Genomic DNA, 19,888 nt, shown 5'->3' with positions numbered 1-19,888 from the left:
TCTGATTTCTTTTAGTGCCGGCAATGCCTTTCCTAAACGTCCGTCTCATATGTTGGGCTAAAATGAGTGCAATGAAATTTTAAAATGAAAGGATGGATATTAAGTCTATCCAGTTTTTTTTTTCCTTTTCTTTTAACTTTAAATGTTATTTTATGCCAATGAATTACATCGACGTTTAAAGCTACTACTTTTCCATATGGATGGCGCTGCTGGATAAAATTTATCTGAGTACGGAGGGTAGTGGCACGGCTAGTATCAATTTAAATTTGGTAAACCTATTTTTCGAAATTAAACCATTCCTGTAAAACACAATTCGGTCATGAATTAGTACCGAAGGAAGTTTTGTGAGAGATTCCTCAATATTTTTTTTTATTGTTCGAGTTTTACAATTGGTAAGAAAGGTTTAATTTTGATTGGAATTCACAGAGAAAACGCCACACACCATACACACTTCAACCACACATCGATAAAAACAGTTACGTCATCGTTAGTGAGCTCGAAGCTGATAAAGATTCCGGTGTCCGAAAAAGAGCCGATAGTGCGGGATCGATTTACAATTGAATTAAAGAACATAGAGACTCCTATCAGTTTTCTGTGTTCTCAAGATTCTCCAAACCCAGATTTTCTATTCTTTTAGAAGTCATGTTCTCGTCATCAGGTTCTTTTACTGTGTCAACGCGCCCCTGTATCCTTCTAGATATACGTGCAGAACACTTAAACCACCAATTTCGTTCATCCAAGGCCGCCATGATGGAGTTAAATACACTGGAAACAATGCATAGTCCTCCCAAAAGAAGAACCAGTTCAAAAAAGCCTATAAAAATTGCGAAGCTGTTTTCTCTCGTGATATTGGTCGGATTGAGCTTCCCTGGAATGTAGTCACCAAAACCCATTGTTGTTAAGGTTACAAACCAAAAATAAAGTGCCTCTACGAATGTCCAATCCTCTAGATGTATCAATACGAGAGCATTCATCACAATATCTAACACCATAAATAAAAACAAGATCATTGCACTCTTTTTTTCTACATTCATCGGTTCCTCTCTTTTAAGGATTTTACTCTCGAACTTCTTCACAAGTGTGTTGACCAGTTTGGCAATGACCGCACCAACCGAGTTTAGCAAAAGAAGAGTAATTGGAATGCCAAGTAGACAAAGGAAGATACATAGCATTTGGCCTTCAGGTGTCTTGGGAGTTATATTTCCATATCCTGTGAAACAGAGACCAGAAACGGAATCAACATGGAAGCTTGATGGGATGGTCGAACGTTTCCGCTTTTACAAGCCTTAACAATTTCGATCATAACTTTCCGCGATATGGTGAACTACGAGAAATTTCAGAGTCAAACAAAATACAAAGCAAGGGCATTTAAGAAATACAAAAGGTGAACCTTGGTTGATTATTTTAAAGCATGAATACTTATGATGCAGTTACGTTATTGGATCTTCTGACTTATTCCGACTCTAGTGCTGTAGATTCTAGTTACTTATCAGATACATTTTGTAAAAAGGACATTTTGCAATAGTTTAGACACATCACATATTTTATCTTACCCACAGTAGTTGTGGCCTGAACTACAAAGATCAGAGACGCTGAAAACGTCCATTTGGGGCTAGGTTTGCTCAACGCCTCAAACGCAGTGCTGGAAAAGTTTTTGAAGTCTTCCTCGGTCATGTTGTACTTAAATGCCATTGCTTTGAACAGAGAAAGTAACAACTGATCTTTCTCTTTCGCCTCATCTTTTTCAGTGTGTTCAACCGTAACAAACAGCCAGGCACTAAGTGAAGTCCACACAAAGAAAGCAACGGTGCGAAAGATCATTGTTTTGAAAAGAGGATCCATGGCTGAGAAACTACACCTGCAAAACATTTTACCTGTAATATCAGTACAAACCTCTATGTCAACAAGACTCCATGAGGTGCATTATCACATCAATACTGCAAAACCAGAGATAAAATCATTTATGTGCGGTTTATAGATGGTCGATGATTAATCATTAGGTATTTGCAAATGAAAGCACCTTTTCCATTTAATTACTTCAGGTCGGAAACAGTAGGCGCTCAACCCACATGGTAATTTTAGGGTGATAAAGTAATCGTTTCATCGTTCTAATTCTGTAGAGTCCACAGTAACACTCGCAGTCTTTTTTAAACGTCTGTAGATAGCATTGTAGTTGGAAGACTGATCTTTGCCGGCATCTTTGCGTACTCAGTTAGACAGCTAAATTAAATTGTTGACACTTCTTGATGAAACTTCTTCATCTACCTCTGACTTAATAAATAGCCTCTTTCTCCTCTCTTTTACAGTTAACATACTCAAATGCTATGGCTTTGTTAATCTGCTTAATTTTGCATAGAATATTTTGATTTCAAGGTACTTTGTTGTGGGAGAAATTACAAGAATATAAATGTGCCTTTCTTTACGAGGACTTACGAGAAGTCCAAGTGAAGCTGACAATCAAATGACATCCTGACATACCTTTTTGGTTTTTTTGGTATTGGTGAAAAACATCTGGCTTTATTCAAATACGATATACTCGATTTGCATTTAGGCTTAAATAATTAGTCTGCCTTCTTAAAGAAAATAACTCCTAATAAAACGAAGAAATGATTTTGAATGCTGTAAATTCGTCTTTCTATAGTTGTTTACTATGACTGTAATGGAGTCTATGCAGCGCTTGAACGGTTTGATAACGCGAAGGCAATATTCTTACTGACCGCATTTACTCAAATACAGACTTACCTGAATGTTGTATCAACGCTTTCACATCAGTTTTGCTATTCAAGGGGATTTTTTAGCACCTTATGTTAGTTATAACCGCTGTTTTAGTTACGTGTCTGTTGAAGTAAACTTTTGGTAGCTATACTCAGGGTCTTTCCTTGTAAAGATTTGGTATAATTATATTTCATGGCTTTTTGCATGAATTTCATGCTGTCTCGTGGCAACTGTTTTTACCTTTCATAAAAGGATTCAAAAGGCCTACGGGAGATGGCATTCATCTTTACCAAATATTTACAAATCCTCATTCTATGAATATACATTAGCTCTAGATATTTGATGTGGCTTTTTTCAATAGTTTAGCTTGGCCGTCGATAAATGCCTGGACATCTTCACTTCTGCATTCTAAGACGTTACCTTGAGAAAGATAAACGCCAAATTTTAGTATTCATAGGAAAACTCGTATGAAGTGCAATTGGCACAGTTTCCATTTTATTTCGCAGCGATTGAAGCAAATTGATGCGCAGTTCATTTAAAGGTGTGAGGTAGTAGCTCTCAGTCTGGGATCTATTAGAGTGAAAAAATATCTTCTCTATTTGCATTCCATCGAAACAAAAATTATTACGCCCAGCAAGATAGGTTACATTCAGGCCGATAACACCACAGGCAGCCCAAGATGATCATCTCATAGCTTCCTGTGGTTACACATCATATATTAGCCAGGCGAAGTCACCAAAAAGAGGTTCCATGCTCTACCGGTTTATCACCATGACATCGATCTTCACACCATGGCTTGATTTCAGTTATAATGGTGACATATTTTCATTAGCAAATAACATGGATTTCAAACTAATTATTCATTAAATTTTTCACTGCCTTTCTCACTTTTCACCTGACGCAGACGTTCTCGTCAACATCCCAACGCCACTTTAGTTCTCCCTTGATCACCATTATAGAGTGGGCATTGATTTTTATTGATCAGAAGGCAGACAGCGAATAATTCCATGGGTTAGTGCATTAAGCGTTGCTCGGCACAAACATGAAAACATCGGACTGTTCTGATATCTCGAGGTGTGAGTGCATTGACTTTTAATCGCCCAGCACTCTAGTGGCAAATACTATGAAACCGAAATACAATCCACTCGAGAAATCCATTTTGAGAAAAAAAAATTTTAATTCTATCTGTGCGCAAATTATTAGTTTAGGATGTGTCTTGTCGTCCTAAACCCAGTTCTAATGCTAAATGTCAGCTAATTCCACTGGGATGTTTGCATCCCTCATATTGAAATTAACTTGCTTTTCGTCAGAATATTCCACATTAAAATCGCGTTCATCAGGAATACTTGTCTGCCTTTCTTCTTCGTCGGGGTCTTTTGAATCTGTTTTCTTTTTCTTTCGTGGAATACAACAAGGGCATGTGGTATGGAATCTTCGCTCTTCCATTAGCGCCGCAATTGCGTTTAGCACACTTGACACAATGCACAACGCCACAATATAATAAAACGCTTTGAGTAAATCTTTGAATATTGCCAAAGTAGTCTGCCTCTGCAGTGCGTCAGATGACTTATTATTGTGAGTTTTAGACCTATTCAAAGATAACTTTTTGATCCTTGTGGGTTTCCAGAGAATGTAGTCACCAAACCCGATTGTAGTAAATGTTACAAACCAGAAGTAGATGCCTTCAACGAAAGACCAATTTGAATCCCTGATGCACAAGGCACTCACCACGATCAAAAGCACCATAAATGAGAACAAGATCACTGCAATCTTCGTTTGCATCTGTTTTGGTTCTGGTCTTTTAAGTATTTCCTTTTCAAACTTCCAGACGATTGTGTGGACCCATTTGGCAATGAGTTCGCCAATGGATTTCAATGTGAGCAAAGTAATGGGGACCCCGAGTAAGCATACAAAGATACACAACATCTGCCCCGTGGATGTCTGAGGAGTGATGAATCCATATCCTGTAAAACACAGATATCAGCAAAGATTAAAAAAGGTACTTTCATAAGCCCAGTAGGATATGGTGTACTCCATGAGAATGTAAACTTAATATATTCTCTCGGTGTAGTCCCTTTGGAAGGTATTCCACTCAATGAAGATGCTGAAATTCATTTTGTTCGGACTTTAGAAAAAAAAAAGCCATCACAGTATTCTTTTTCTCGGTTCTTCGTTACTTACACTTATTTTAGGAAGAGTTCTGAGAATTGAAGAAAGTTACCGGAAGCATTTATTGCAAATGAAAGGTGACCACCGAGTAGTTCGGAGAGAGAAAACTCCGTGAGTGACTAACTTGAGGGTGTCATTGGGGTAATGGCTTTGACGGCTAACGGTTAAAATTTGGCCAGTTTACGGCTAACGGTTAATGTCTTTCCATTGCGGTCACCGGAATTTGTTTTAACGTCTGCGAGGAAAGTTCGCGAGAATGGATAGGATTCCTCCTTTTTCTCCTTCGTTGCGTATCTCGATTCTTTCCAATCTCTCTTGCGATTCTTAGGATCAATAACTGACGACTGGAAGCTAAGAAGACTCATTTATAGCGGAGCTCGCAGAGCGTAGCCCCATATTTATACAAAATAGTAATAACCCATCAAGCCGAAAAAATTTGGATGTCCTACGACCGTACGACCGACCGTACAAGGTGCTACTTTTAGCATGCGCGGCCCACTATACCACGGGCACTATCTTATATTCAGTCCTCTACACGGACACGGAGAAGTTGCGAATGAAAACCATTAATATTACCACGCACTTTATCCATAATAGGAGCTTTAGTTTTGTTGAAGAGACGTGCGGGGAAAAAAAATGTGAGCTCCGCTTTTAGGCTTGCCTAAATCTATATATTACATAACTTTATGTCATTGTAATTTTTCGTGTTCTTAAAAACTAATAATATCGTATTTTACCGTACCTATGGTGGTCACAGCTTGAATCACGAACGTAACTGCAACATGGTAGGTCCACTGAGGTTTAGGCTCGCTTAATGCTTCATATGCAACTGTAGAAATCTTATTGAACTCCTCGAGGCTCATGTTGTATTTCGATGCCAGAGATTCGAACAGCGAGAGTAACAAGTGATATTTTTCTTCTTCATGATCTTTTTCCGTGTTTTCTACTTTCACAAACAACCATGCACTAAATAAAGTCCATAACAAGAGGCCGAGCGTTCGAAGAAACGCAGTTTTTAACGGCGTGCTCATCGTCAATTCTTTATCTCTATATGAATACCTTTTCCTGTAAGAATAAAGAAAAAGAGTGTACCATGCAATGTTTTGGTACCATGTTGATGCCGATGAAACTCAGCTGTCATCTCACGACTTCAGAATAATATGTCGTAGGAGGGAAACTGGATACCTTGGAGTCTTAGAAGACAGTTAGATTCAAGGAGTCAAAATCGATCGTGCTGGCACCTGCTGATTCACATCGTTATTATCAGGATAATACCACCTAAATTACGAATTTCGAAATAGTTAATCGAACATGACTTGCTATATAAGGTTCAGTGGTTGCAAGTTTGTATTAAACCTAACAATGCTTATTACGGAAATTTTGTCAATGCTTGTCGCATCTAGAGGTTGAAATACAAAACAAAAGAAGAAAAACAAACAAAGAACACGGGCCGCTCTGTCAAATTTTAAATGAAGCAAGCGGCGTTTTCTAAAAAATTTGAATATCTATGGATTAGCTCTTTTTAATTCAAACTAATTTTGAGAATTTTATATTTGTAATAGACCGTATATCGTAGTTTAGCCTGTGTTAAGCTTTTGAGTTTCATTTATCGTTCCGTTTTCATTTCTTCGGCAATTTGAAACATTTTTCCCAGAATGTAGACGATGAAGACAGCAGTGTAACGTTTTACGGGCTTTGAGCTCAGTAATAAATTGAAAAAAAAAATTCAATGATTCAGCCAAATTTTTATGATAGAATAAGTAATAAATACCTTCTCCTCGCATTTGCTTTACATCTACAATCAGTTTTTCCTCGAAAAGAGATGCTAAGGAAGCAATTCCATTCTGCACGATTGCGTGGTATTCATTCGCTCCTCACCATTTAAAGATTTATCCAACAAACTTCAATACTCAAGGGAACAAAACGTATATGTTTATTTAGCTGAGAACGTCATAATCGAGTATTACTAATGCAAGTTTTCCTCGATGAAATTGGAGGCCTTGACAGATTGTCACCCCAAAACACCACTATGAAAAGACTACTGAAATAATCTTGTGCAAGGCTACACTTCACTCTGTGGGAAAACACTTGAAAAGAGATCTTATATGCTAATAGGGCGGCAATTTCATCTAAATGACTTTGTTTACTTCAAAAACTTATGATAATATATTGAGGAGATTTTTAGAAAAAATAGTCGCAATCAAGACGTTTTTACATCTCTCTTTCTGTAAGCTTTTTTCAACATAAAACTGTTGTTTTGGAAATGATAATGATGCTTTTAGGGAAAGGTGTTTAGAATTCACAAATAATTTTTCGTTATTATGAATAAATTTCATTTGTAGGTCGATGTCTGTAGTCCATTTCGCTTCAAAGTGTACCGTTGGCATTTAAGCAGCCGGAGAGAATCTGCGACGAAATGGACTTGAAATGACGCCTGAGGTTTCAATTTCCTTTAACGTTAAGTCGGCGGATTTTAAACACTGCGAGAGAGTGCGTCTGTTTTGTTTTTTAACTTTGACACTTTGTGTCTGGTCAGTTCTATTTAGAATTTAATTTAATTAATGAACGTACAAAAAATAGCACACTTTGCTTGCAAGGTCAACTGCATAAATGGCAATTTCTGTTTCACTCAGGTTGGCCGGGGTCGATTGTAGAGGTGACATTACTGTCACCTTCCTGACTTGTTTTGATGCCAAAGAGACCTCGTAATGTATTTGCATAATTGAAAATCAACTGCTGGTAAATGTCGAAGTGACTTCAACCCAGCTTTGCATCTGTCGATGGTGATTTGCTGTCATCAGCTGAGATGAATAGCAGTGCTGATGCCTCTTTCTATCCAGTGAAAAACTCGTTAAAATTAGTTTGTTCTTATGATGTGTATCAATTTGATTTACGACTACTGACTTCTAGGGGAGTTAGCTGGTTAGTCAGTTGACCTATGAGCGAGTTAGCATATGTGTTAGTACACTGCAGGCCAGTTATGCGAGCAAGTTGACCCATATGAGAATTCGACCACGAGCAACTTTACTTCTGGGTGATTCAACCCATTACACTAGTGATTCGAGTTGTGGGCGGGTTGACCTGTTGGTGAATCGAGGTGTAGGCGAGTTGACCTGTTGCGAATTAGTTTGTGAGTAAGTGAACTCTTGCGCTGGTGAAAAATAGTTACTTCAGTTCATTTACTCAGCCACTGATGTCATGTTATCTTTGTGAAATCCATAGTTATTCATGCTCAAGTAAGTCGCGTTGGCTTCGCCTTCCGTTGGAGTGTAATCGTCAATGTTCCCTTGATGCTGCGTTTTTCGAGGGATACATCCGGGACACGGAGGTCGACACTTATATTCTTCGAGGGCCATCATAATGGAATTAAGAACACTCGAGACAACGCACAAGCCCAAAATTAAATAAAATGTGAGAAACAGGCCTTCGAAAATAGCAAAAGTGGTTCTTTCTCCGTCGCTTGGTTTATTGTCGTTGTCTTCGTGTGTAAAGTTATTTGGAGTTAATTGCCTGATCCTTTGTGGAATTTCTGGCACGTAGTCACCAAATCCGATTGTAGAAAATGTTATGAACCAGAAATACGCACTCGTGACAAAAGACCAATTTAAAAAATATACTAGCAACAGGCTGCTTAACACTATCAACAATAACATCATCATAAACAGAATTAGAGCACTTTTTGCTTGCAACTTTTTGGGCTCAGGCCTCTTTAAGATTTTCCTCTCAAACTTTGTAACAAATGTGGCCACACCTTTGGCGATGAGTTCACCGACGGACTTAAATGCGAGCAAAGTGATGGGAATCCCCAGTAACGAGACGCAGATGCAAAGCAATTGACCTGTCTGCGTCTGGGGAGTGATGTATCCATAGCCTATATGAAACGGAAAAAAAGGAACAAATAGATCGGTAAAAAGATATTAAACGAATGGTTTGTGCGCTTGACTTCAGACCATATGTCAGTGATTATTGTGCTGTGTTATTCTATAGTAACTCGTTCCTCCGGAGTATAAAACAGGAGAACTTGACTAATTACTAAGGGTACTGAAAGTTGTCTGCGATGGATTAACATCTCACCCATAAGTAGAAGCAGTACTCTCAGCGCCTTTAAAGCAGTTGTCAACTGAAATTTTGCTTTATTATGCTCTGTGATTGGTCTAGAAAACTCGCATCAACCACTTAGTCAGTCAGTTGCAAAAATAAACCCAATCGCGACTTGGTCACATGCGTTTCCCCGCGCTTCATGCAATTTGCTTGTTATAGCTTCGAGTTATCATCGTTATTTTTCCTTTTTTCTGATAAGCTGTCTAGTTTCACCCAATTGAAGTTCGCTTTGTGCCATGAGAAAATTAGGGCTTGGCTCACCCGACAGAGTGGAGTAGTGGGCCAGTAAGCGTGTGAGACTCAATTTACTTCGGGAAAAAATTGTAGGAAAACTTCATGTACCACCTTATAGAGGCGAACTTGCGGGATACATTCTACAACTTATTGTATACTTCAGCTTACCAATGGTGGTCAAAGACTGAAAAACAAAAGCCATTGCATTGGAGTATGTCCATTGTATCTTGGGCTGGCTCAAAGCCTCGTATGCGGAATTGGAGATGTTATTAAACTCCTCTATGCTCATGTTGTATTTAGACGCGAGAAACTCGTACAGAGAGAGCAACAACTGATATTTTTCTTCTTTTTCGTCTGCTTCCTTGTATTCGACCACAACAAACAACCAAGCACTGAGTGAGACCCAAAGTAAGAAGCCAAGAGTTCGAAGAAGCACTGCTTTTACTAAGAGGTTCATTGTAAGTCTTAACAACTGCAATAGCTGAAATGAAGAAGCATAAGTTTTGAGTACCATACAATATTTGATGAGCTGGAGTAAGTCCAGCCAAAATATTCAATTTAATTAAATGAGATTGAGTAATTAACCAGGTGTAAATTTGCAAAGTTTTACACCATTATGACCCATTGTGGTTTTAGTTGCACATCCTTGTTTGAGTTACTTTTGACTTCTAAGTTTTTATTGCGGCTGAAAAATTACGACAGTTTTTTCATGGCATTTATAATTTTCCAGAGTGTTAATTACCTGTACTATGACTGACGTCCACTTCCAGACGCTCCTCGTTAAATCAACATTTTGGCGCACGCCAATGGAACCTGTCTCTTTCATTTTTTTCCTTTTTTCAAATATGCTCAAATCGTTTTTAAGGGATAAAATTTATACACCTTACATTCTTCCATTCAATTCAGAATGTGCCAAAATTATAGAGGCTTCAGATTAGGCTTTCACTTGTTTTCATTTGTGTCCTCGATCAAAACTTTCCTTAAATGGTATTTGAGTGAAATCCGGAGAGCTTAGGAGCCGCAGGCAGGGAATAAGCTGAATATTAATAGCTACATGTGCGTAAATCCATCGGAAGAGCTTTCCCATGGCTGTAATTTATTTAATACAGTTCACAGTTACCAGTGTTTGCATGGAATCGATTCGCAATGCAGGGGATATGTAGATTTATTGCCTTTGAAACTTAGTATAATTAGAACGATCGGATCAATAGGGAATTCCAAAATTATACTTATATAGAATTGTTTCATGCATAAAAAGTTTTCTTAAGCTGCTTTCACCTAAACACCATGGCTGGAGAGATACCGGCAGTTATCGGTCGAAGCTTCCCAAATTGGTTGAAGTTCCTTCTGAAGCTCACTTTCATAAACAAAGCTACTGAATGTCACTTGCATTCATAATTTATCGACACTGATGGCTTTTTTAATCCAGAGCAGAATTCTGCGTTAGTTTTGAGTTTCAAAATCGAGTTATCTTGAAAATTTAGGGAAACAAAGTTGATAACATACACTGCGTCTGAGAGACGCATAACGATCTTTGTCATATTTCAACCAGTGTGAACGCATTTCCACCCGATGAAGCTAGAAAGTTTATACTTCTTTCTTGACACTCACCTTTCCACAATTAAAAAACGTCGGAGTTTGTGCCCAAGTTAAACGCTTATAAGTCCCGTAGCTGACTGATAAGAAAGTGGCCTGCCATTAACAACGATAATAAAGGTTCATATAAGTTATGAGGTTGCCATCACATTATTATAGAAAAGTTTTCTCTAGGTTCAAAACGTGTGCAAACGACCTTGCACCAATTAACAGTAGAAAGAAACTTCACTTACAGTACGATGCACGAAAGAGATCTCGTTAGCAGAATTGCACAACAATGTCAAAACATTACCTTTAGGTTATTTCAGCCCTGCAGCTGCTGTAATTTTGCATTTCAAAGGTAGCGTACATGACAACAAAACTACATGTTTTTGCAATTAGGTGGAAAACATTTATCTGCTCGCAGCTGCAATGTCCTTGAAAATTCAGGGATTGACTACTGATTTATGCTGGCAGAAGATCCTAGATCCAACAAGGAATATTTGAAATGTTTATGTTTGGCCATCGGTGAGATAAGTTTGACTCATGATTCCAAATGAAGGATTATCGCGAGTAAGTTTTTGCGCCAAATAAGTTAATGTTTTTGAAAACACTAGAAATTTTCATTAACAAACTTTAGATGGGGCAACAGAAGTTAATGCACTAATTAATGATATGTGTCTCGTCTGCACAGAAGAATCGAGAAAGCCTGATACATATTTTATTTCTTTCAAAATCGTCCAAGATTATGTAACAACTTGATTGCTGAAGAACGCTAATAGTTGCTGTGATCAGGCTCATCAAAGACGTAATAGCTGTAATTTTTAAAGTGGCGGGATTTTTAAGGAACTGAAGAACCATGCTTAACCATAGCGTAATTAACTTTGAATCACTTTTTCTAAATAAAAAAAAGCCATTTCTGCTTTGAACCGCTTCAAGCAATGGAGATTTTTTCCAATCCAAAGCAAGCCTATAACGGATCTTATTGCGGCTGCTTTTTTAAGGAAAAAAGTTGTACTCTCCTTGCACTTATGTATGTTTATTTTCATCTTTAGGACATTTCCTCATCTAGTACAATACTTAACAATTGGTGTCTTGCTCGACAGAACTAATGATGTGATACCATAGATAATCTCTACACTCTAAGTAGTTGTAAGTAGTAACACAGGCCTATTTTAGCTGGGAGTAGGAAAACGTGTGTGCTCGGCACTCATGTTTCAAACTTACACCAAACGTTCTAAATACGCATTTTACGGAGCAATATGCTCCAGAACTGTTTATATCTGCTATTAGAAGGTTTACCACCTAAAGCAGCTAAACAAGTCTTCATTTATTACCATAAGATTAGTTTGGTAGTTTAATTTGTAAATTAGGCAATGGTTGTGTAGGGGTTGGTACACAACTTGTTACTTCAATTCAAACTTTGCCGAAAACGGCATGACTACTATACATAAAACTTGAACACTTAGACTTCTCCTTTAGATTATGCGTCACTTAAGTTCGGTTTCCGAGAAACATACGAAGTTAGTTTTCTTTTGAAAATCATGAGTTCCAAAGGATGAAAACGCCGTGTTATTTTCACGCCTCTCAGTAGATTCGCTTTGTTCCTTCTCCGCGTGGTCCTGGGTCTTTGGAGAGATACATCCGGAACACGGAGGGTGGCATCTCCGTTTTTCCATGACAGCCATGATAGAATTGATTACACTGGAGACGATACATAACGCTAATAAAGCAGGGAACAAACCGACAAGAATGGTAATAATTTTACTTGTGCTTCTCCTACTGTCTTCATTTACAGAGATGTTCAGAGAGAGCTGCGTAAACTTTCGGGGCTTCCGTATAACGTAGTCTCCAAATCCGATTGTGGTAAATGTCACAAACCAGAAATAAACACTTTCAACGATAGACCAATTGCGGAGAGGCATCGATAAAAAACCGGCTGTAAGAATCGAAATTACCATGATCGAAAACAGGACCATCGCAGTCTTGATCTGCATATGCTTTGGTTGCAGCGTCTTGAGGAACTTCTTTTCAAACTTTGTGATGATTGTGTTCACCCATTTGGCAATGAGCTCGCCCGTGGATTTTAACATGAGCAAAGTAATGGGAATTCCAAGTAAAGAGATGAAAATGCACATCACTTGGCCAGATGGTGTTTGCGGAGTGATGTTACCATAACCTGTAGAAAAAAGTGTAAAGATCTTATGCACATTGCTATCTTTTCACTATTATCTCTATAACTATTTTCATTTTCCGGAACCTTTTATATTGCATCCCAAGAGTTTGAATTTGGTCATTGTGGTACAGATGCTTGTTTATCAATTAAAGAAAGATCGTTGTTATATGTTTGTTCGGCGCTTCAAATATATCATTTTCATTTTTCCTGTAGTTTCTTATTCTTTTGATCATAAACATAAGGTCAGAATCGTTTTTCTATGTTTTCTTTTGGTGATAATTTTTTCTTCTGCAATCTTTCGTTCAACAAACGCCCATGTATATTTTCTTATGAGCGGTGGTTTAAAAAAACTCTGTATTGAGCCATCACCGCTGATTCGAAATGATTGTACTCAACAATCTCGTTTCTGTTTGCTTGTTTACTTTTTAACGAAGCATTTATTTCTATAACACTGATCAAAGCTGAGAAAAATATTGCTGAAATAATTTCACGTTTTGAATCATTTCAGTTGAGATCGGTAGTCTACTGGGTGTACGATACCACTTTCCTCACCGATCGTAGTCCAGGCGTGGAATATGAACAGTATTGCGTCCAGATAGATCCATTGCGGTTTAGGCTCGCTCAAGGCCTCGTGTGCTGTTCTCGAAATATTGTTGAACTCATCAATGCTCATATTGTATTTAGACTCCAGCGACTCATAAAGCGATAACAATAACTTGTATTTTTCCTCTTTGTCATCCTTTTCCTTGTACTCAACCGCAACAAACAGCAGAGCACTAATCGAGCCGAGAAACCAGAAGACTAGACAACGAAGAAGTGCTGTTTTTAATAGCGGGTCAAAACTCATCTTTTTCACCTTCTTCACCTTCTTTGAGGCGATTGACTGTAGAAAGAAAGTAACAAACACATTATGAACTATGATTTGACTTTTTCGGCATGTGGTCCGGAATACAAATCATTTAGATCTCCTATTAAACTGGTGATTACCCAATCATTAGTTTGACCAAGTAGGCTGTCGATCATCTTGCGTTCAATCGCGTGTGGAGCTTATATTTTAAAATTGGTCTCCAACCTCTTTAAAGCCTCCAAACAGTTTTAATCATCTTTTCAATTACTTACAAATAAGCTTTGGATTGTTTTAGTTTGAATTCGTGTTTACCCTCGTACAGTGAAAAGAAAGAGGAGTATTGAGCTGACTCCAGAAACTCTCTCGTTCTCACTGTTTGTAAATTCGGTCAAACTCATTCAGTTTCCATGCTATTGTTGTTACCTTTCAAAACCATCCTTGACTACCTAGTTATAGACTTAGCCACATACCTCGGTATAGTTAAACTACGGTCCATTTAAACTAAGTCGGTTGGCTCGGACTGCCTGCAAATGTACATATATGTTTCGGGGCTCCGTTTGTATTGAATCATTGGGAATCTCAGCGGGCATCCAGTTTCTTGTGAGCATAATGAATAATGATTAGATAAAAATTGCCTTTTGCGGGTCGTTGCTATCATTTTTTGTGCGTCGATAACGTTTCTATTACCGGGTGTTTAGATGAATGAGATCACTAATTTAAATTTAAAAATAGTTTACTTTAATAAAGAAAGGAGTGACAGTTAAGAGTCTTAAAGAAACCAGAAAGAATATTTAAAATTGACAAGAATGACCAAAAAGTTGTGTATTGCATTGAATCATTTTCAATTTGTGAACAAAATGAATGTTTCCACTTCGAAACGACAGGGAAGGCCAAGGTACAAAACCAAGAGAATATCAACTGTTGAGATCTTGACAAAACTTAAGAGCCAATGTTAGCACTGATGTATCAGACAAACTGCGGCAATTCACTCAAAGTTCGATTTCACTCCTACTTTCATATTTTGTAGCCCAATATGTCCTAATAATTGTGTTGTAGTTTTTTTGTGAAAATTTATTTTAATTTTCGAGAAATTATTTTTTTTCGTTCGACCGCTCAAATATGCAAATTTTCACCGTGAAGATTATCCGAGTTGTGTGACCTCATGTGACGAATATATTTAGTATATATATAGACGGTATTTCTTCAACATAATCCTTTGTTTTATCTTCTAAACTTAATCCCCTGTCATTATTGAAGCTGGCGAAGAAATATTTATTTTTTGGATGAATATTTTTCCGACATACTTTTCCTATGTCGAATAGTAGCATCAAAACAAAACAGTTTTTACAATGACCGATTAGACAGAACTTACTGAGCTTCAAGCTTTTGACAGACAAAAGGATGGTTAAAAATTTACTGTAGACATTTCCTTCTGTATTTGTGTTGTTCTATCGTGAGACGAACTCAAAGTCCAGCAAAATTTACTAGCTAGCGACTATGAAATATACATTGCACCTACTTGTCGCCACCGTTTACTAGCATAAATTATTAAAATTTGTAAGAAAAATCAAACATAACACTCTTACCTTGTTTATTTATGATTTTATTAGCTGTTTCGATGATCACGTTATGCTCTACCACATTCTAGCCAGATTTGAGTTCCAGTTTATATATCTTCTCCATCTTATTATATCAGTTGCATGACAAGAGTGGCACAGACAAATTCATAGATGATTCAACCTCCGAAATACCAAGAGATGGGTCTTTTTTCCTCTTTGCATGATATCTAGAAAAACCTTTCAGGAATTAATGCATTCAGAAAACTAAAATGTCCAGATCCGTCGATGACTCCTTTACCGGTTCAAATCCGCTGGCGGATATGGACCCTCCTTCGCAGATTTGGAACCCCCTCCCTACCAAACTTTCCTTTTAAGCATCGTTTGTATCATATTTGGTAACTAATTCTATTTGCAAGCTTTTTGTCGATGTTCTTTTCAATCACAACACAACATTCCTCAATAAAGGTAAAGAAAAACCAGCCATTTCGTTCCAATTCTACTGCATTTATAATAGCGAGTCGTGCAGTATACGCAAGAATTAGATGCGAACAAACTACTGTATTCGAACTATTGAAATTGTAACAATAAATCTTTGCTTCTTCTGATGCGAATCAACATTAATACGAAACGTCATAACAGTAGTGGAGACTATTGCGTCCAGTCACAAAAATACCTCAGACTGATTTTGTAATTAAATAACATTAAACAGTTTCTGAACTTGAACGAAGTAACTACTCCTACTACAGGTCGTTCGTAAAGCCTATGATAAGTAAAAGTGTTTCTTCTCTAAACTGTTGGAACTCTCAGCTAATTTTCAGATGCAAATCAACATTAATGTTTACGTCTTAACAAAAGTAGAGACTATTACATCGAACTCAATCTTATTTTCTAATTTTAACGATCATTAACTGTTGAGGGATCTGAAATAACAAACTCGCACTGTACCATGTCGTCCCAACACTCTGGCATTGAACATTAACAAAATAAATTAGTGTCACAAGTTTGTCTCTTACTGAATCTAGCATTGTTCGACTATCACGGAAAAGGTTCAAAAACGACCTCTCTCCAAACATTGAACTAAATGCTTGCGCATTTTCTCTTGGTCAAAAGAAACATCCGACGGGTTATTTCGAGCTGCCAGTTCGTATGCATTGGCGATACGCATGTTTTGAATTAAAAACATACTGAAACGTAAAGTACTATCTACGATCTATTTCTAAGAGAATGTCAAGGATGATGTTTGCACTCAATTCTGTTGGGGGGGTCAAAATCGAGGAAGGGGGGGGGGGTCCATATCCGCTAGCGGATTTGGACCGGGGGTTCCATTTCCGCCAGGACACCGGTGGAAATCAAAGAATGGTTACAAAAGTCAATTTGATTGACAAGCTACATACTGATCATGATTTAGCTAATTGATCAGTTGTATAGGCGTCTCACCTTACATGCTAGCATGGAGATTTGCTGTTCATTTAAATCGTTCGCTAGTGGAACTGGTGGGTTTAGTTATCGAGAAGACCGAAGTTGCACACTTCAAGTCGTTCCCTTGCATAGTTGTAAAAAAGACATTTCAAGTCACTTGCGGAGTTGCAAGTTTTCAGCCCCAGAAAATGAAGTTGATCTTATTTTGTCGCGTGCTGGCATCTTCGAGACGCTAACAGATATCGATGATTTAACAATATTGGGTGGAGTCGTGGTTCCAATAGTAGATGTTGGGTTTCTAAAGAGGTGTCCGGCCATTGTAAAGGTAGGGTTAAGTCGATTCCAAACGCAGATAGGGGAATTAACAAGCGAATATCACAGAGAGTACACAAGATGTCTGGAAAATTCATACAGCCTGCCTCCAATAAGTAGGCTTCTTACCACCGTCAGACCTAAATATCGATTGGGAATTGGTCAATAGGCTACCAAAAATCCAGACAGAAGCGGAGTTTTCTATACAATTGTCTGAACACTTTGATGGCCTCCTGCCGTCTGGTGGGACGCGTAATTATGCACATGGTGGTAAAGGACTCTTCCGCACAAGCTACTAGACGCTGACAAAACTTGAAAACTCACCAAAAATCACATTAAAATTTGTCCTTGCTAAATGTCATCACCCCACGCTGAACACCTTTACATAAGAGGGCGGGGATGCGTGTCGGGAATTTCGAAAACGACCCCTATAAAATTATAAATGGTACCTGAGTCTTATCTGTGTGGGAGTGGCAACGATCGATGTCTACCCTAAAAAGGACCAATTCAAAAGCAAAAAATTGAAAAATTCCCAAAATAAAAACTCCTTGATCGATATGCTCTAGAGGCTCAAGTCAGTTCATTAAAATCGTCTTAGTAATGCTTATGTCAGGTATTTTGTTGAGCTAAAAATACCTTAAAACGTACCAGCTAGGTCTCAGGTAGTCAACTAAAGTTTGAGACACCGTGAAAGGTACGAGATCGCTGATTTTGACCCCAATCAATTGTTGCGTGACTAGCTTATAAATTAAATGGGGGAGGGTAAAACGCAACGCAAAACCTAGGCTCTTGTCAAAAAGTAATACCCAAGCGTAATATAATAATCGAGACAGCTAATAAAACCATAAATAAACAAGGTAAGAGTGTTATGCCAGATTTTTTTACAAATTGTTGTAATTTATGCCAGTAAACGGTGGCGACAAATAGGCACACCATGTATATTTCATAGTCGCTAGCAAGTGAATTTTGCCGGACTTTGAGTTCGCCTCAAGATAGAACAACACAAATACACAAGGAAATGTTTACAGAAACTTTTTAACCATCCTTTTGTCTGTTAAAAGATTGAAGCTCAGTAAGTTCTGTCATATCGGTCATTGTTAAAACTGTCTTTGTTTTGATGTTGCTTTTCGACATAGGAAAAGTATGTCGGACAAAAATATTCACCCAAAAAATAAATATTTCTTTGCCAACTTCAATAATGACAGGGGATTAATTTTAGAAGATAAAACAAAGTTGACAGAAATACCGGGGGTCAATTATATTCGTCACATGAGGTCACACAACTCGGGTAATATTCACGATGAAAATTTGCATGTTTGAGCGGTCGAACGAAAAAAAATAATTTCTCCATAACTGAAATATATTTTCACACACACAAAAAAACTACACCGTAATTATAAGTATATGTTGGGCTTCAAAATATGAAAAGTAGGAGTGAAATCGAATTTTTGGGCGACTAGGAAGTAGGAAGTTCCACCTTTGTAAAGTTAAATGCTCAGAATGATCGTCTAATAAGCTGTGCTGCTATAAGCATTGCATCGAGTAAAAGTACATGCCTGTGTTACTCAGACCCAGACTGTGTATTTCCAATTTACTGATAAAATGATTTATACCTTTAACTCACCATTTATGAAGGAATTTAACTCCAAATCTTCGGTGAAAACGATCTAAAAGCGTCGTTGATGAAACGAGTTAAACCACTAATAAAAGGCTTGAAACAAAATCTGACTCTGATATTAATTTGCAAAAACAACAAGCCAATCATGGAAGGTTAGCTAAGTGAACTCCTTAAGTGAAATTCCCTGGCTTGGTACTCGATGAGAAACTCAAATAAATTTGACTTTCTCCCTAATTTCACGATGCAAGTTATACAATTTAACTCTTAACAGAGTGCTCAAGCACAGTAATCTTTGCATTATACTCACACTTATCTATTGTTTTGCCACACACCTGCTGTCTAAAATGACATTTCCATCTTCCTCCCGACATAACCACCTGTGTCGTTAACCTGTCTGTCTCTGGCAGCCAACTTAATTGGTTTTCTTCTGGGCATAATTTCAGCCCTGAGGCAGTAACTGATGATCCCTTTACTCAAAAACAAGATTGACGACCAGAAACTTGGTCGTAGGGTTTACGCAACTAAAGATGGATAAGCAAGATTGTCTTTCACCTCAATTCCAGATATTCGTGTTTCAAATATAGGTCTTCTATTAACGTAGTCATAGCCTTGAGTGACGTTTCGTCCCTACCAAGCGATAATTTTTGTCTATATTCGCGCCCTTATTCCTCACTCTGCGTTGCGATGAACATAGATAATTATGTAGGCTCAGGAATTAAGTAGATAAAGCTTCTCCTTGCAAAAGTACGTTCTCAAGTTCATAACGTACACACTGTGTCACGCACTCGAGTATTGAGTCAAGAAAAGATTTCAATTCAGTGTCGAATGTAGTCCATGATTAGTTGAGTTTTGCTTTTCTCGGATCCTTAAATTATTAAGAAAAGTCTCGACACCCTGTCAGCCGATCAGATAGAAGACTCCAAAAGCACAATGAAACAATCGCGGCTTCCCCTCTTTTGCGTTTTCCCGTATCTTTGGCCGATTGGTAAAATTTTCCTTATTAGCTGATTGGCCTTTGTGACTACTTCGATTGAATGCATTATGAAATTACCAATAATCATTTTGTTGACACATGAGCAAACAGGAGCCAATAAAATAAATATATACTAATAATAACTAGCAATTTTTTTAAGGAGCATCGTGAGCAAATAAGTCAATTAAGT

At 37.8% G+C, this 19,888-nt stretch overlaps 4 protein-coding genes across 7 annotated transcripts; all 4 read right to left on the bottom strand.

Moving 5' to 3' along the window:
* Positions 1-106: 106 nt before the first annotated feature.
* Positions 107-2,953, bottom strand: LOC149050130 (potassium channel subfamily K member 3-like). 2 transcript variants are annotated; one of them, XM_089196307.1, is made up of 3 exons: positions 2,743-2,953; positions 1,554-1,858; positions 107-1,210 (listed from the first exon to the last, which is right to left on the bottom strand). In XM_089196307.1, the coding sequence occupies exons 2-3, from the start codon at positions 1,840-1,842 to the stop codon at positions 585-587; spliced, it is 915 nt and encodes a 304-aa protein (XP_089052433.1). In that variant the 5' UTR covers positions 1,843-1,858; positions 2,743-2,953; the 3' UTR covers positions 107-584. The 2 variants fall into 2 exon arrangements, with proteins under 2 accessions (XP_089052433.1, XP_089052432.1); XM_089196306.1 differs by having other exon boundaries at positions 1,554-1,937; positions 2,743-2,940.
* A 919-nt stretch (positions 2,954-3,872) lies between these two features.
* LOC113668625 (potassium channel subfamily K member 9-like) lies at positions 3,873-6,790 on the bottom strand. Of its 2 annotated transcripts, XM_089196305.1 has the most exons (3): positions 6,656-6,790; positions 5,627-5,949; positions 3,873-4,679 (listed from the first exon to the last, which is right to left on the bottom strand). In XM_089196305.1, exons 2-3 carry the CDS (start codon positions 5,913-5,915, stop codon positions 3,958-3,960), a joined length of 1,011 nt encoding a protein of 336 aa, XP_089052431.1. In that variant the 5' UTR covers positions 5,916-5,949; positions 6,656-6,790; the 3' UTR covers positions 3,873-3,957. The 2 variants fall into 2 exon arrangements, with proteins under 2 accessions (XP_089052431.1, XP_027040370.2); XM_027184569.2 differs by lacking the exon at positions 6,656-6,790 and having other exon boundaries at positions 5,627-6,609.
* Positions 6,791-8,063: 1,273 nt separating this feature from the next.
* On the bottom strand, positions 8,064-11,013 carry LOC113668804 (two pore potassium channel protein sup-9-like). The gene is made up of 3 exons (XM_027184764.2): positions 10,831-11,013; positions 9,388-9,700; positions 8,064-8,755 (listed from the first exon to the last, which is right to left on the bottom strand). The coding sequence occupies exons 2-3, from the start codon at positions 9,674-9,676 to the stop codon at positions 8,064-8,066; spliced, it is 981 nt and encodes a 326-aa protein (XP_027040565.2). The 5' UTR covers positions 9,677-9,700; positions 10,831-11,013.
* Positions 11,014-11,501: 488 nt separating this feature from the next.
* Positions 11,502-19,840, bottom strand: LOC113668940 (potassium channel subfamily K member 15-like). 2 transcript variants are annotated; one of them, XM_089196302.1, is made up of 3 exons: positions 18,732-19,840; positions 13,523-13,853; positions 11,502-12,973 (listed from the first exon to the last, which is right to left on the bottom strand). In XM_089196302.1, the coding sequence occupies exons 1-3, from the start codon at positions 18,732-18,734 to the stop codon at positions 12,285-12,287; spliced, it is 1,023 nt and encodes a 340-aa protein (XP_089052428.1). In that variant the 5' UTR covers positions 18,735-19,840; the 3' UTR covers positions 11,502-12,284. The 2 variants fall into 2 exon arrangements, with proteins under 2 accessions (XP_089052428.1, XP_089052427.1); XM_089196301.1 differs by having other exon boundaries at positions 19,058-19,840.
* Positions 19,841-19,888: the final 48 nt, after the last annotated feature.

Source organism: Pocillopora damicornis, chromosome 2 (assembly GCF_964200805.1).
Source record: "Pocillopora damicornis chromosome 2, jaPocDami1.2, whole genome shotgun sequence".
Lineage (NCBI taxonomy): Eukaryota > Metazoa > Cnidaria > Anthozoa > Scleractinia > Pocilloporidae > Pocillopora > Pocillopora damicornis.
This window is presented reverse-complemented; position numbering and strand designations above follow the sequence as displayed.